A 17,915-nucleotide genomic window follows, 5' to 3' on the forward strand; every position below is an offset into this window, starting at 1 on the left:
CATGCTCCAAAATTAACACCTATCCTGCATCATCTCTATAATCTACTATACATATCTGGTACTTATCCCAATGCATGGAAGCAATCTCATATCCATCCTATTCTTAAAAAGGATGATAGAAGTCAACCATCAAACTACTGACCAATTGCCCTCACCTCAGTCCTCTCCAAAATAATGCAGAAAGTCATCAATAGCTAACTCCTCCACTATTTAGAGGTCCATCAATTAATCAGCAACCACCAGTACAGATTCCGCCATTCAAGATCCACAGTTGACCTCAGTTTACATCACCTACCACTGGACACGTGCCATGGAAAGGTTCAGAGAAATTTGTGCTGTCACCCTTCACATTTCCAAAGCATTCAACCATGTGTGCCATCGAGCCTGCTTAACAAATTGCTATCCTTTGGTCTCCCTGCTACCCTCTGTAATTGGGTAGCCAGCTTTCTCTTTGGTTGTTCTCTGTGAGTCATGGCAGATGGCCCTGTCTCTTCGAGCTTCACCATCAATGCTGGAGTCCCTCAAGGCTCTGTCCTATCACCTACTCGCTTTCTCTTGTTTGTAAATGACCTACTTGCAATCATCACTAATCCTATCCACAGCTTTGCTGACGATAGTACTCTCCACTCATCCTACTCATTTGACAAATCATGTAATACTCTGACATCCAAGGCTATAAGAGATCATCTACAACCAATGTCTTAAAATTGATCTTCATACTATCTTTCAATGGGACAAGGACAGCCTTGTCATGTTCAATGCCACCAAAACAGTCTTGCCTTTTCTCTTGCAAAAGAGATCTCAACTCACCTACTCTTGCCCCTCATTAACATTCAAATCACCAGACAAGATCAGATCTCTCTGCTTGGACTAACATTTACCTCCAGTCTCTTCTGGCATAAACACATCCCATCAACAACCTCATCAGCATCCAAGAAACTAGGAAATCTCTTTCATTTAAAAGGTTATTTTACACCCAACCAACTACTAAATATATACAAATCCCAAATCTTCCCTTAAAATTCTTGATGCTGTCCAGAGGAGAGCAATTAAGCTAACTGATGATCCCTCTCTTGCAGATTCACTTCCTCTATCTCACAGATGCAGTATTTCAACTCTGTGTCTATTCTCCAGGTACTTCTATCGTTACTGCTCCAATGAATTGGAAACTATCATTCCTTCACTTTCTGTTGCACCTGTTAATGCAAGAGCAGCAGCTGCCTAGCATTCCTTTACTGTGCAACTGCAAACACACCAAACCTACTTCTCCTCTTCCTCTTTTATTCTATCCACCTCTGGAACAGCCTTCCTCATGAAGTATTCCCAAGGCTATAAAGATCATCTACAAACAATTACAACTTGTAACTCTTGAAAAAAAGAAAAAAAAAAAAAACTTCTACACATTGCACAAGTTATCTCAACTGATGAGCATATATGCCATCCTGGTTGGCTGGGTAACTAGTGTATCCACTCTCCAACCAACAGGCTGCAGTTTTGAATCCTGCTGTGGACATGGATGTTTGTGACTGTCTTTTGGATGGGAGATGAATTTCATTGCAAAGTGTGAGACCACCACCAATTTATTGGAATTCCAAAGTGGATTGAAAAGTTTCATGTCTGGTCTCTAGAGTATGGAAAAATTAAATAAAATACAGAAAAGAAAATGTAAAATTAACCAAAATTAAAAATCTTTAGCCTACCCATGGTATTAATGTACTACAGGCTTACATATCATGGGAGGTCACAAAAAAAAATTATATATATATATATACATCCTCATCAAATTCCTGACATTTACCCTCAAGGGGTGTACAAGATATGATAGTACTACATGAAAAATTTACATCATTACTAAATTCCTACCTACAATTTTCTGCCAAATCAATCTGTTACCTGTCAAAGCTACAACATTGTCAGATCTTATATTTCTACCTTCTAAGGCACTTTTTACCGTATCAATCCACCTATATCTTGGTCTTCCTCTGGGTCTTTTTTCCTGCCAACCTGGCAGAGAACACTTGTTTTGCTAATCTTTCCTCGCCCATTCTATTTAAGTGACCATATCACCTGAGATTAGCTCTGCTAACACATTCCTGGATGCTGACAATGCCAAATTCTTTCCTAATATCCTCATTTTTAATATGATATTGCCATTGATACCATCTGTTCATGCCCCTAATCTTTCTGAGGACTCTCATATCTGCAGTCTCTAGTCTTTGGTCAAGTGCTTTACTTCTGACCCAGCTCTCAGATCCATAAGTTAAAATTGGTTTGAAGACTGTCTTGTATACAGCTAATTTAGTGTTTTGACTAATTTCTCTCTTATTCCATATAAATTTATTCGGTTGACTTCCAACCATACCAGCTTTGTTGATTCTGTTGTCTATTTGCAAATTTATTTACCAACTTCATTAAAAATCGTGCCTAAGTAGCTGAAATGTTTTACTTGTTCTATAGGTTCTGCATTCACAATGCAGCTGATATTTTCAATGCATCTGCCTATTTTCATTATCTTTTTCTTGTTATTGCTGATCTTCATACCATACCTATCACAACAGTTATTCAATTTAGTCAGGGAATCTTACAGACTTGTAGCAGATTTATTTAAAAGTATAACATCATCCGCATAAAGCAAGGAGCTGACATTAACATCTCCAATTTTGATATCAGGTTTAATACCACTTTCCTTCATAATGTGATCTATATAGATAATGAATAACAGAGGGGATAATGTATATCTTTGTTGGACACCAGATTTAACATTAAACCATCTCCCTGTATTTCCTTCAATTCTAACTGCTGACTTACAACTCAAATACAGACTAAGTATTGCTTGATATAATGATCCACTGACACCATACAACTGTAGCATTTTGAATAGCTTCTCTCTTGGCACCTTGTCATATACTTTTTTCCAGATCTGCAAAACTTAAATATAGATCTTTGTTATATTCCCATGACTTTTCAACTATTTGTCGTAAAGTGAATATCTGATCCTGACAGCCTCTATTTGGCCCTGAATCCAGCTTGTTCTTCACCAGGTTCTCTTCCACAATCCTTCTCAACCGTTTCTCAAGTATACTTGAATATATCTTACCAGGAACACTCAATAGAGAAATACCTCTGTAATTCCAACATTCAGTTTTATTTTCCTTTTTATATATGGGTACTCTTAGAGCTCTATTCCAATTATCTGTAATTTGTCCTTCTGTCTAGGTCCTCTGAACTATGCAGTGTAGCCTCTGTAAAACTTTTATGCCTCCATACTAGAGCATTTCTGGTCTAATATCATCTACTTCAGCTGCCTTTCCTACATTTCAGACTTTTGATGGCTTTTTCTACTTCAATTATGGATATGTATTGCTGATTGCATGCCTGGTCAGTGTTTTTTATCACTGTGTTGTCATCACTGCTAGTTTCATTTAGCAATTTTTCAAAGTAATTACTCCATACTTCAAGGATCTTTTTTTCCAGGTTTCATATCACCTTTATCATCTCTAATTCCTTTTTCAGCACTCTTTCCTCCATTTTTCAACAACCTTCAGAATATCTTGCCACCTTCTTGATTTTTATTTATTTTCTATGTTCTCACCAAAGTCTTCACACGACTTTTGTTTAGCTAGCTTTACAGTGTTTAGCTTTCTTACATTTGTCTCTGTATTCTCTAAGAGCACAAGCTGACTTATTTGCCGAACTTTGGATATCCTTTCTTCTTTTCCTTCACTACCTCTAACTTCCTGTGTCCAGGGAGTTCTGATTTTTTTTATCCTTGCAGACAACCTCACCACATACCTCTCTGGTAGATAATAGAAAAATACTTTTAACATGTTAATCATTTGTTAAAGAAATCTTAAAGCTCACCCGTCATCAGCTACTGTGGCCATATGAGCACCATCTTGAGAAAATGAGAGACCACGAATCCAAGTTCCATTAGCCCCTGAAGCATAAATTAATCGTGGTGGAGGAAAGAGGTGTCTAGAAGAAAATCACAAATTTTATGATTTGCTCATTTAAGTTTGTTATATGATTTATCAAAAATATCTGAATACTTTACAGAAACAAATTAAAGGGACTTTACATCTTTAATGTTTAATACAATCAGAAAAAAAAAATATTTGTGTGCAATGAACAACTGATTATTTTATAAAACAGCTAAATTGTGACATTAATCTTGCATAAAACTCATACTACAGTTTAATAAGATTTTATGGATTTTTAGACCTCCTGCTCAATAGCCACAGCTAGCTGCCAAGGGACATAAGAGGAAAAAGTCACTATGAGGCATCCCCTCTTATGAGGGGATGCCTCATAGTGACTTCAGGCTTCTAGTCTTAACATCTTCCATTTATTGTGTGTTTTTCTGGTAAAAAGGCTTACACGCTGAGTATTCATAACTATTATTTTAGGAAAATTACAATGTATACTGAATATTAATTACAATAACTTTAATTATTATCCGATATTTTGGAAAAGTCAAATTGCTATCGTCAGGGATGACAGAACAATAATATGTGTACATAGGCACAAACAGCAATGGATAAATGCTAATGGAGGGGTGGTACTATTCAGGACTCTAGGCCCAACCAAAATTTGGCCTAGTCCTAAATGGCAACCCCTAGTGGGCTACATTCAGTGGTTTTGGCCATTGGGCTGAGGATCTGAGGATGAGCACTTCACAAATTTGGTGCAGTTTCATGCACCCAAATTTGGTGAGGAATAGCCTCTCATATTTGTATTGCTATGATGAAGTAGAGTGGCCTTTCAGCATATCCTGTGGTGGGTATAAAAAGCATGGTCAGCAAGTCCTTAGCAGTCAGTCAAAACAGTGGAATCAGATGTAATCCAAGTGTTCAGAAATTCTGATATTGGCTGTCCTGTCTGATTTGCTATAGTAAGACAGTTTGCAAATGGAAGGGACCTGGTAAACACCTGGTCCAGTGGTCGAGATCACCAAATTTAGCCCAGAAGGGAGTGTAATTTAGGACTCTAGTCTAAACTTTGGTTGCCTTCCTTCAGCCTCATTTATCCATTTTCAGGTTATTTATTTTTAGGTACCTTTTTTTTGCATAGGTGTCATTGTTCTGTGATCCATAATGATTGCAATTTGACTTTGACAAAATATCAGAAATATTAATGAAAGTTATTGTAATTAATCAGTATATGTTGTAATTTCCTCAAAAATAACAGTTAATGTGTGTTTATTATAATTTTTATATTGTATCCCAGACAGTGATATATCAGAATTATTAATCCTGTGTTTAATTAATTATTTCTTTGTACTGTTTTCTTTCCATTAAAGCTAATTATGAGAAGATCCACAATTCTTCTGGAATGCATTATTGGTCATGTGATCCAGAAGAGTTTTGGGAGTAATTCAGTAACTGGTTATGTCAAATTCTCATTTCATTCCATTTAAAATGCCATCATGGCATAGCTGGTAATAACAATGCACTTTGGCTGGTAAGAGCTAAATTCAAATCCTGTCGAGGATTTGAATTTGAATTTGAATGTGTGTTCCAATGAAAAAACCTTATTTGAAGGTTTTTTCATTGGAAGAAAAGCTGGTCTCATACAACTATGGCAGGGTTTTTCTAGCTGGAAATTTAAGATTTTCATCACAAAAAAAAAAGAAAGAGGCTGATCAGAAGAAGAATGACAAATAGATATAATACATGAGCTTCAGAGCTTTAGTTGCTTTGATTGTAAAAGCTACTCAATCTGAATAAAGCTGAATGCATACAAATGCTACAAATTTAAGCAACTCATCCTCATACTTTTAGCCTAATGTCTAAGAGTATTCAATCTTGTCAACAACATAGTTTCTTTGGGATCCATAAGCATCACTTTTGATTTAGTTTGCATTCAGGTACATAGACCTGTTACTACAGCAAAATACTAATAATCAATGTTTAAGCTCACATAAGACTGACCTTAGAAGGTCCATTATAATGTTATTTCAAAAATTTTATTTCTTAACCTGAAATAAACATATTTTGTATATTTTCATGAACCAATTAGCACTGTAAAATATAAATTTATTAATGATACTGAGAGAATACTCGTGTTAGTACAAGTCACATAAGTAAATTTTCAATAAAATGAATTTATTAATCATGTCAAACCTCAAAAATATGTGTGGAAATTGGCAGGAAGTAGCACCGCTTAATGTATAATCCTATCATGTGAAAGCTTATTTCTGAATAGAAGTAACACACCCTAGCTTACAGAGTATCCATAGAATGTACACTCTGAAAGAAACTCAAATGTTGACTGTAGAAACATTTCAGTTTCTACAGAAGTTGTTGTCTTTTAAAATGAAAGATCAAATTTTATTCTATAACAGGGTAGAAACAACGTGGTTGCAAGCTGCATGTGGCTCTTCACGCTCTATCATGAAAAATAAACAAAGAGAAGAGGAAAAAAAAAAAAAACAGGGAGAGAAAAACAGGGTTAATAAAAATTACTGCAATACAAAAGTTTAATTCGAAACACGTTAAATGAAGTTTACTTTGAACAATTAGAATAATTTTAAAGTCGAAACACAGTAGGCCTTCTTTGTATACATTTTCTTAGTAAGTTCCTTAAAATTAGGCGTGTAATTAGTCAAAGCAGTTCTTACAAGCTTGTTCAAATGTTCATCATTTAAAACAGATCTTTATTTAAGAGTCGAATACAGCACTTCACAGAGGTACGTGGTCCCAAAAATGGAGATCAGTTTTCTGGCACATTGCTCGAGTGTTGGATACCGTTGTTCCGGAACTTGCTTCCAAAACTCAATTATGGAACATTCACTTTGCTTCATTAGTTTCAGTCCTTCATCCTCTTGAAGTTCCAAAAGCTCCAGTTCTGCAACTGCGACATCCATCACAATTGGTTTTGAAATAGGACAACCGTGCTCAAGCACGTTCGTGAGGAACGGATTTTCCAAAAAAGCGAATACTGGCTTAAGTTCTCAATGGTCGCAAAATTCATTGTTCATTTAATGGCAGATCATTTAATTTGCTAACATAAGATCCCGTTTCTTATATTAGCAAAGGAATACAATTGAAATTCTCCTTTCAATTGTATTCCCAGAGACTGGCATCTGTTCAGTCAGTTTGAGTAGTGTTTTATTATCCAGGTCTAAAACTGAAATTATTTGTGTTATATTCATCATCATCATCAAATTCCTGCCATGTACCCACAAGGGGTATACAGGATATGATAGTACTACATGAAAAAATTACATCATTACTAACTTCCTATCTACAATTTTCCTCCAAATCAGTCTCTTACTTGTCAAGACTCCAATATTATCAGATGTTATATTTCTATCGTCTAAGGTACTTTGTACCGTATCAATCCACCTATATCTTGGTCTTCCTCTGGGTCATTTTGCTGCCAACTTGGCAGAGAACACTTGTTTTGCTAATCTTTCTTCGCCCATTCTGTTTAAGTGACCATACCACCTGAGATTAGCTCTGCTAATGCATTCCTGGATGTTGACAATGTCAAGTTCTTTCCTAATATCCTCGTTTTTAATGATATTGCCATTGATGCCATCTGTTCATGCCTTTAATCTTTCTCAGGACTCTCATATCTGCGGTCTCTAGTCTTTGGTCAAGTGTTTTACTTCTGACCCAGCTCTCAGATCCATAAGTTAAAACTGGTTTGAACACTGTCTTGTATACAGCTAATTTAGTGTTCTGACTAATTTCTCTCTTATTCCATATGAATTTAATCAATTGACTTCCTACCATACCACATTTGCTGATTCTGTTGTCTATTTTTATATTTAATTTACCATCTTCACTAAAAATCGTGCCTAAGTAGCTGAAATGTTTTACTTGTTCCACAGGTTCTCCATTCACAATGCAGCTGATATTTTCAATACTTCTGCCTATTTTCATTATCTTTTTCTTGTTATTGCTGATCTTCATACCATACCTATCACAACAGTTATTCAATTTCAGGAATGACAGAGAGAATAAAATGGGGGGAGGAGTATTGTTGATGATAGCTGATGAGCTACAGCCAAGGAGAATAGAAGTTGAATTGCAGGATAGAGAAAAGAGCACAGTTGAGGCCATTTGGTGTGAGATTGTGGCTAGCAGAACTAAATATACAATTGGGTGCTTCTATAGACCAGGTGATGGAAAAGATGGTGGTGACAATATGCACAAGCAAATAGAAGAAATGAGTGGAAGGAGGGTGATTATTATGGGAGATTTCAACTATGGTCGCATTGATTGGAGAGCGGAGAGGACACATGGGAGGAAGGAATTGGATTTTATGCGGTTATTAAGGGATAACTATCTGCGACAGCATGTAATGGAAAATACTAGGGGTCAGAGAGTGCTTGACCTAGTAATTACATCTGAGGATTTGGCTGTAACAAATATGACCACATTGCCACCAATCGGTGAGAGTGATCATAGGGTCTTGACTTGGGAAGTGGCTAAAGGTTTAGAATTTTCAATTAAGACAGGGTACACGTGGAATTATCGGGCTGGAAAGTATGACAAGTTTAGGAGTTTGATTGGCTCAGTGCCATGGCATGTACAACTGCAAGGACTAGAAGTTGATAGTGCATGGGAGGTAGTTAAGAAGTGTTTGCATGAAGCAATGGCTGACTGTATACCTAGAGTCCGAATAATAAATCAACTAGGGGTTAAATGGATGAATAACACCATTAAGCTTGAGCTGCAAAAAAAGAAACAACTATGGAGGTAATTTAAGGAGAAAGGTGACCAGCAGGCACATGAACAGTATAAAGCGCAGGCCAGAAGGGTGACGAGTGTGGTAAGAAAAGCAAAAAAGGATTACGAAAGAACATTGGCCATGCAGGCTAAAGAGAATCCTAAACAGTGTTTTAGATATGTAGCAAGTAAAAGGGAAAATGTACATGGCAGATTGATTTTAAAGAATGCCGATGGTAGGGAGGTAACTGAATCAGTTGAAATAGTTGAGTTACTGAGTGAGCACTTTGCAAGAATATATCATCCAGGTGGTGACATTGCAGAAATGAATAAACCAGTAGATTATACGGGAATTGTGGTGAATGAAATGGAGATGAGTAGTCTATTGCATAACCTCAATGTCAATACATCTGTGGGATTGGATGGTATACCAGCTCGTGTAGTATGAGAAGCAGCTAAAGAATTGTCAGTACCCTTGACCATTTTGTTTAATTTGAGTCTCAGGTCTGGGTTAGTCCCGAGCGGGTGGAAGGAAGGGAAAATAGTTCCACTGCATAAAGGTGGTTCCAAGACTGCTGTTGTAAATTATCGACCGATTAGCATATCAGGAATCATTGTCAAGGTCTTAGAGAAATTAGTCAAGAAAAGAATACAGGATTGGATAGATGAAAATGGGATATTGTAAGGGGGACAACATGGTTTTGTGAAGGGTAGATCATGCCTCAGTAACTTGCTCACAGTGATGGCTAAACTGGATAGGGGTAATGGGTTTACAGTGATACTACTAGACCTTGCCAAGGCCTTTGACAGGATACCACATGGAAACCTAATCAGTAAACTGGAGCAGATGGGGATAGATATAGGGTTGGTAAGATGGATAGAAGGGTGGTTGAAGGAGAGATACCACAGAGTGGTTTATTCAGGAGTGAAGTCAAAAAGACGTCTTGTGACTAGTGGAGTGCCGCAGGGCTCTATTCTTGGACCACTGCTTTTCAATTTGTTCATCAATGTTATTGGAAAGGATTTGAGAGGAAGTGTTCACTTGTTTGCTGATGATGCAAAGTTGGGTAGAGCAATTGTGAGTGCACAGAATGTCAAAATTTTACAGGATGATTTGGATAGTTTGGAGGACTGGGCTAGGAAAAATGGATGTCAGTTTAATGTGGCAAAGTGTAAGGTTATGCACTTTGGGGTGAAAAGAATAGCAGCAGTATATCGCATAGGTGGAACCGTACTCCAGGAGATTGATGAGGCCAGGGATATGGGAGTACTGGTGGATAGGGAGTTGAGGTTTAGGGGACACATTGCAAAAGTAACTAAAACAGCTCACCAAATCACTTGGCTTATGAAAAATACTTTAACATGCAGAGAGAAGCAAGTTGTTGTTCTTCTGTATCGAGCCTTGATAAGACCCCATCTGGACTTCTGTGCCCAGTTATGGGCACCAGGGTTTCTTCGTGATGGGGAGGAAGTGGAGAGGGTCCAGAGACGAGTGACCAAGATGATAGCAGGTCTGTGGAATGAACCTTATGAGAATAGGTTGAGGATTTGTGGGTTGCAGAAATTGGATGATAGGCGAAGGAGGGGTGATATGATTGAGACATTCAAATTACTGAAGGGTTTTTATAAGATTGATCCAGAAGATATTTTTGAAAATATGACTGGTGGTGGGAGGACTAGGGGCCGTGCATGGAAGCTGGGCAAGAGCGTGGTTGACAAGGGTGTTAGAGCTAGGTTTTTTACTTGGAGAGTGGTGAATGAGCGGAATAAGCTTCCAGAGTCTGTTGTGGGTGCTACGACCGTGAATGAGTTCAAGGCAAGATATGATAGATACTGTGTAAATGTTGAATAGTTGTTCCAGACATGATGTTAGGGCCTCCCTCGATGACTCTGTCGACTCCTTGGAGTTTCCAGGAAAAATAATAATAATAATTTAGTCAGGGAATCTTACAGACTTGTAGCAGATTTATTTAAAAGTATAACATCGTCTGCATAAAGCAAAGAGCAGACATTAACATCTCCAATTTTGATATCTTGTTTAATACCACTTTCCTTCATAATGTGATCCACATAGATAATGAATAACAGAGGGAATAATGTACAACCTTGTCTCACACCAGATTTAAAATTAAACCATCTTCCTGTACTTCCTTCAATTCTAACTGCTGACTTACAACTCAAATAAAGACTAAGTATTGCTTGATATAATGACCTAACCTAACCTAACCATATAACTGTAGTATATTGAATAGCTTCTCTCTTGGCACTTTGTCATATGCCTTTTCTAAATCGACAAAACTTAAATACAGATCTCTGTTATATTCCCATGCTTTCTCCACTATTTGTCGTAAAGTGAAAATCTGATCCTGACAGCCTCTGTGTATGGACTGAATCCAGCTTGTTCTTCACCAAGCTTCTCTTCCACAATCCTTCTCAACCGTTTCTCAAGTATACTTGCATAGATCTTGCCAGGAACACTCAGTAGAGGAAATACCTCTGTAATTCTCACATTCAGTTTTATTTCCCTTTTTATATATGGGTACTGTGAGAGCTCTACTCCAATCATTGGGAATTCGTCCCTCTGTCCAGGCATTCTGAACTATGCAGTGCGGCCACTGTAAGACTTTTATACCACCATACTTCTGCATTTCTGGTCGAATAACATCTACTCCTGCTGCCTTTCTACATTTCAAGCCTTAATGGTGAAAAATGTTGAAAGTTTATTTTTCACTTGGTTAGACTATAATAAATTTAGTTTAATCCTTTATCCAAGTGTGAGCAAACAAATTTGTTTTTCAATTTTTCAATTTGTTTGCTCACACTTGTATAAAGGATTAAACTAAATTTATTATAGTCCAACTAAGTGAAAAATAAACTTTCAACATCTTTCTCTAAATCCAGAGTAATTTAATAAAAAGGTGGCACACCATTTGGCAACTCCTATAGGTGGAGCTGACCTTGCTAATGCTTCTGCCTGGTATCTCCACTCGGGCTGGGCTCCCTTCCTGAAGAGACCTCAATAAAGGTCGATACTAGTCTGGGTAATAGCCCTTCCTTAATTCATAACATTATACATATCCGCAAGAAGATGTATTTTGCATTATGGGAGATGCTGAGATAGGAGTGTTGTAAGCTTGCTCCACCTTTGCAACGAGTTGCTCGGTGTTGTACCACCTTACCCCAGTCCTGAAGATACTTTCAGGCACAAACTTTGTTTGCTCACACTTGGATAAAGGATTAAACTAAATTTATTAAAGCCTTTAATGGCTTTTTCTACTTCAAGTATGAATATGTATTCCTGACTGCATGCCTGGTCAGTGTTTTTTACCACTGTGCTGTCATCACTGCTTGTTTCATTTAGCAGTTTGATGGCTTTTTCTACTTCAAGTATGAATACGTATTCCTGACTGCATGCCTGGTCAGTGCTTTTTACCACTGTGCTGTCATCACTGCTTGTTTCATTTAGCAGTTTTTCGAAGTAATTACTCCATACTTCAAGGATTTTTCTCCCGTTTTCATGTCACCTTTATCATCTCTAACTCCTTTTACAGCACTCTTTCCTCCATTTATAAGCTTCTTCAACAACCTCCAGAATATTTTGCCACCTAATTGATATTTATTTTCTATATTCTTGCCAGTCCTCCCATGACTTTTGTTTAGCTAGTTTTACACAGTGTTTAGCTTTCTTACATTTGTCTCTGTATTCTCTAAGAGCACAAGCTGACTTATTTGAGGAACTTTTGATAACCTTTCTTCTTTTCCTTCACTGCCTCTAACTTCCTGTGTCCACCATGGAGTTCTAATTTTTCTATCCCTGCAGACAACTTCACTACATGCCTCTCTACCTGAAGCAATCAGGGTTTTCTTCAAGGCTTGCCACTGATTCTCCAAAGTTCGGTTCCTGTTATCAAACTCTTTCATTTTTTCTTCAATAATCTTTGTGTATTTTAGTCTACAGTTCACATCTGAGAGCTGCTCAACTTTTATTCGCTTTAAAACTTTCTTACATGTTATTCTTTTTAATATGAAATTCAATTTTATCCTGCTGAAGACTAAATAGTGATCCCTTCCAATTTCAAATCTCTGTACACTCTGGTGTCCTGCACCAGGGAGAAAACATCACTATCAACAAAACTTACATACAAATCCTTGTTATATTTCCAAGGTTTCTCAACTATTTGTCTTAAAGTGAAAATCTGATAATGACAACCTGTATTTGTCCTGAATCCAGCTTGTTCTCTATTTGTGAATTACTGAATAGTTTAAAGTCCATGTTTTTTATAATTAAATTTATTTTTACTTATAAATATTTCAGTTACTGGATTTTGAAAATGGATAAAAAGAAATTGGGTTTTCAATATCGTAAACGTAAAGCGGAAAAGGAAGAAAGATTGAAAAAACAAAAAAAGGTGCATTTTTAAAATATCTTTGCGAGATCATAATCACATACAAGAAGAAAATCTTCAAGATTATTTGTCTATAGTTTCGATTAATGAATTGGAGAATTCTACAGATCATGTTGATTCTGAAGCTAGTTGTTCTACAGATCAAATCATAAAAGGATTTGATTTTGCAAATTTAAATTATAATGATCCAGCAACTTGGCGTCCCGTAAAATTTTCCAATATCAATTAATTACGTCAACTATTAGTTGAACAAGGACCGGAACAGATTCATAATTTTGATTTTCCGAAAGATAACAATAATAGAAGATTTTCAATGACTCATTATACTCGAAGACTATTTAACAGCGAGACAATGCAGCATCTGTGGTTATTGTATTCAAAATCCACAGATTCTGCATTTTGCTTCTGCTGTTTATTATTTGATCAATGGCAGATTAACCTTGCTGATTCTGGATTGAGAGACTGGAAAAATGCTTCTTCTATTTTAGCTGCACATGAAAAAAGTCAGACACATTGAAAATTATCATAAGTGGAAAGAATTAGAAATTCGAATAAAAGAAAAGAAAAGCATTGATGAAGAGAACTTGCTAGTTATTAGAAATGAGAAGAAACATTGGGTGCAAGTATTAGAACGACTCATTGCTTTAGTTCAGATGTTAACTATTCAAAATTTATCATTTCAAGGAACAAATGAGACATTATTTTCATATGGAAACTGAAATTTTTTGAAATTAGTCTAATTTCTAACCAAGTTTGATCCAATAACGAATGAACATCTTCGAAGAATAAAAGATAGAGATATATATGTGCATTATCTTGGAAAAGATATTCAAAATGAAATAATAAACATCTTCGGCAATGCGATAAAAAAGAAAATTTTAGAATCTGTTGTTGCCGCAAAATGTTATTCTATAATTATTGACTGTACGTCCAACATTGGTCACACGGAACAAATGAACATAGTACTTCGATTCGTAGACACTAGTAATAGCACAGTTTCTATAAAAGAACACCTTTTGGGATTTATAGAAATAAAAAAATATCACTGGAGAATTTTTATCAAATGAAATACTAGGAACTCTAGACAAATTTTCATTACCAATACAAGATTTACGAGGTCAAGGATACGATAACGGCAGTAATATGAAAGGTGATGTAAAAGGTGTGCAGCGACGAATTTCAAATATTAACCCGAGAGCAATGTATGTACCCTGTAGTTCACATTCATTAAATTTAGTAGTGAATTGCACTGCTAATACTTTAGATGCCATAGCATTTTTTGACGCAGTACATCATCTATATGTATTTTTTTCTGGTTCGCCTCGTCGATGGGAATACCTCAAAAGACACATAAGTAATTTTATACTCAAATCAGTCTGTGATACACGATGGGAGAGTCGAATTGACTCATTAAAGCCCCTAAAATATAATTTGTGTGAAATTTGCGAAGCACTGCAAGAAATATCTCAAGATGATAGTTCATGTGGATTAAGTGGAAATACCATGAAATTAGATGCATGTAGTCTTCTTAAACCTTTAAGGAAGTTCAAATTTATCGCATCCTTAGTAATGTGGTATAATATACTTTTTGAAATAAACTTTACAAGTAAACAACTTCAGAATACAAGCCTTGATATAAATGGTGCCATAAATTGTATTAATGATACAAAGAATTTCTTAATGAAAATCCAAAATGAGGATGAATTTGAAAAGATGTTAACAGATGCAGAAAAAAATCGCTGAGGTCTTAGGTGTAACGCCTAATTTTGAACAAGAAAGAGTTAGACTTAGAAAAAAAAAAAACAATTTGTGTATGAAGCAAAGGATGAATTCATAACACATTTTAAACAAAAATTTAAGGTAGATTTTTATTTTTCAATTATTGATACTGCAATTGCATCTGTTGATGAAAAATTCAAGCACATGTCTACAATTAACAAAAACTTTGGGTTTCTTTTAAATATATATGAATTTCAAAAAATTACTTCAGCAGAACTGCTTAAAAAATGTTTGATATTGGAAAATTATTTAACACATGATAATTCTAGAGAAATTGATGGAACAGATTTATGTAGTGAATTACAAATAATAGCAAGGCGAATTCCAGAAAATACTTCCTCATTAGATGTCCTGTCATACATATGCAAAAATAATTTAGAAAACAGTGTTCCAAATGTGTTTATTGCTCTGAGAATTTTTTCGACATTGCCGGTATCTGTAGCAAGTTCAGAAAGGAGTTTCTCGAAATTAAAATTTACACTCACTCTACGATGGCTCAGGAACGACTCACTGGTCTAGCAATAATATCTATAGAGCATGAAATTGCATCTACAATCAATATACATGAATTAATTCAAAACTTTGCCAAAGCAAAAGCCCAAAAGATTAAGTTTTCATAATTTTTGTATTCAAGATTAATTTTCTTGCTATACAGATATTAGAAGTAATGATATATGTATTCAAATGTATTGGTTTTGATTAATAAATTTTATATATAAACTTTTATATATAAATGTTCTTAATGATATTATTTTAATAAATAACCACACATGTAGGTGTGTGAGTATGTCAAAATATATATACAGCAATCCCTCGTTTAGTGCGCCTAATGCGTTCTTTAAAACAGGCACATTAATCGAAAATGCACTAATCGAATATAATAGCCTATGGGAAAAAGTATAATTCATTTCTCAAATTTCTTTTTTGAATCTTAATTTTTTTTTATAAAAGAATGAAGTTATGTCTCTGGCCTAGTTAAAGGAAAATCATGAAGCTGGAAGACAATAAAACATATTCAGAATATAAATTTTATTATTCTACTTCTTAACAAAGAATTGAGGTAAATTTTGTACGAAAAATATTATACGCCGCAATTTGTTGTAATCGGCTTGCAGGCAATTTTTATGAACGGCCATAACAGCGGTATTGTCTTTCCCGATTGTTGAACGATTTCGATGTGCAAAAATTTAACGATAATTCATGAATATTTCCATGTTTAAAAGTATGCCACTTAGTCACTGACATTTGCTACACAGATGTCATTTCCTTCAGTTTTGAGAACAGAGGACACTGCCGATTGTTATAATCCACTTGCAGGCAATTTTTATGACCGATCATAAACAGCAGTATTCCCTTTCCCAAATGTTGAAAGGTTTCGATGTGTAAAAATTAACACTACACAAATGTTAGGCGTTCTGGGTCTCAGCTTTTCGACATATTCTCGAATATTATTCTCCTCAGAATATTTCCACTATAAGATATTTATTCAAAAAAAAAAAGCCTCAAAAACTAAAATGACAAATTCCAGGAACTTCTCGCAGAACACAGCTTGGGAAACCCTGGTATACATAGTGCAGTATGCCATTAAAAATAACTTCGTAAAATGTTTTAAACCAGTAACTAATTATTTCATCCTGGTGAGTGATTTTTTAAAATAGTTAGCCATAAAAATGTATAGACAGAAAATTTTTGAAATCTGTAACATTTATTTTTAAGATGTATATAGGCAAACTAATCAAATTTGGGTATCGAAAAAATGACGCACTAATTACTGCATAGAGACAATGTATAGGGGTGCCAGATACTGTCGCACCAGCCCTGCCTCTACAGCATGCTGTTTTAGGTAATTATCCCTTAGCAAGTGTATAAATTCCATTTCCAACTTGCCATGTGCAATTTCCTCCCTTCAATCTATAGTCGATAGCTGACATCTCTCATAATACTTGCTTGACCAGTACTAATTGTGCTAATTTGTCAATGCATTGCAGCTGCAGCTTTCTCTGTACTCCCTGATTTATAGCAGTAACGAACAATTTTTCCTGTTGGCCTCTTGCACTAGATAGCTGGAAAACTACCCCAGGAGGCAAAAAGTTACAGACCTATTGCTCTATTGAGTTGCACCTATAAAATGTTAGAGCGCCTTCTGTACAACATATTGTCCACACCAATTATGCAGCATGTCCTGATTGAGCAAGTTGGTTTTAGAGAAAAACGTGGTTGCTGTGATCAAATGCTCACTTTAACATCATGCATAGAAGCTGGATTTCAGAAGCAAGAAAAAAACATCAGCTGTCTTCTTGGACCTAACAGCAGCCTATGATACAGCATGGCATGAAGGTCTTATATACAAATTTCTTAGCATTGTTCCATGTAAATGGACTGCACACTTAATTTCCTCCATGCTCACTGAACGTTTCTTTCAAGTTATATTAGGAAATAAAATGTCCCGACAATGAAAACTTAATAATGGTCTTCCACAAGGGTCAGTATTGGCACCCTTACTTTATAACCTATACACGCATGACTTGCCTGCTACCATCTCACGCAAGTTCTGTTATGCTGATGACACTGTAATTGCCATTCGACACAAAAACATGAGTCAGGCTGAAGACGTACTTACAAAAGATCTGAAAACTATAGGTGAATATTATAAAAAATGGAGGCTCCAGCTCAATCCAGACAAAACAGAAGTATCAAGCTTTCACCTTAATAATCACATGGCAGATGTCACTTTACATATCTTCTTTGAAGGATGTCATAGTAACTATGACACAATAAGTTTCCAAAGTACTTAGGCATTACCCTGGACCGCACGCTCTCTTACAAGCAACACCTAACAAACGTTTCTGCTAAGTTAAGAACCCGTAACAACATAATACAAAAACTAATAGGCACGACATGGGGAGCAACAGCCGATAATCTGCGGATTACTGCTCTTGGTCTAGTTTTCTCTGTTGCCAAATATTGCTCACCAGTGTGGCTAAATAGCACACATGTTAAACTTGTTGATAGCCAACTAAATAATACAATGAGACTGATTTCTGGCACAATT

General features: G+C 35.9%; 1 protein-coding gene across 2 annotated transcripts in view; it reads right to left on the bottom strand.

Annotated features, from left to right (window-relative positions):
- Positions 1-17,915, bottom strand: part of LOC150104494 (WD repeat and SOCS box-containing protein 1-like) — a 143,633-nt gene that overhangs the window by 41,089 nt on the left and 84,629 nt on the right. For both annotated transcript variants that reach the window (XM_090395184.1, XM_090395185.1), the window contains one exon: positions 3,862-3,975. In XM_090395184.1, coding sequence (XP_090251310.1) covers positions 3,862-3,975 — 114 coding nt within the window. The remainder of the gene's footprint in view (positions 1-3,861; positions 3,976-17,915) is intronic.

Source organism: Typopeltis vanoorti, chromosome 7, assembly GCF_054136105.1.
Source record: "Typopeltis vanoorti isolate ZY-2024b chromosome 7, IOZ_Tvanoo_1.0, whole genome shotgun sequence".
NCBI lineage: Eukaryota > Metazoa > Arthropoda > Arachnida > Uropygi > Thelyphonidae > Typopeltis > Typopeltis vanoorti.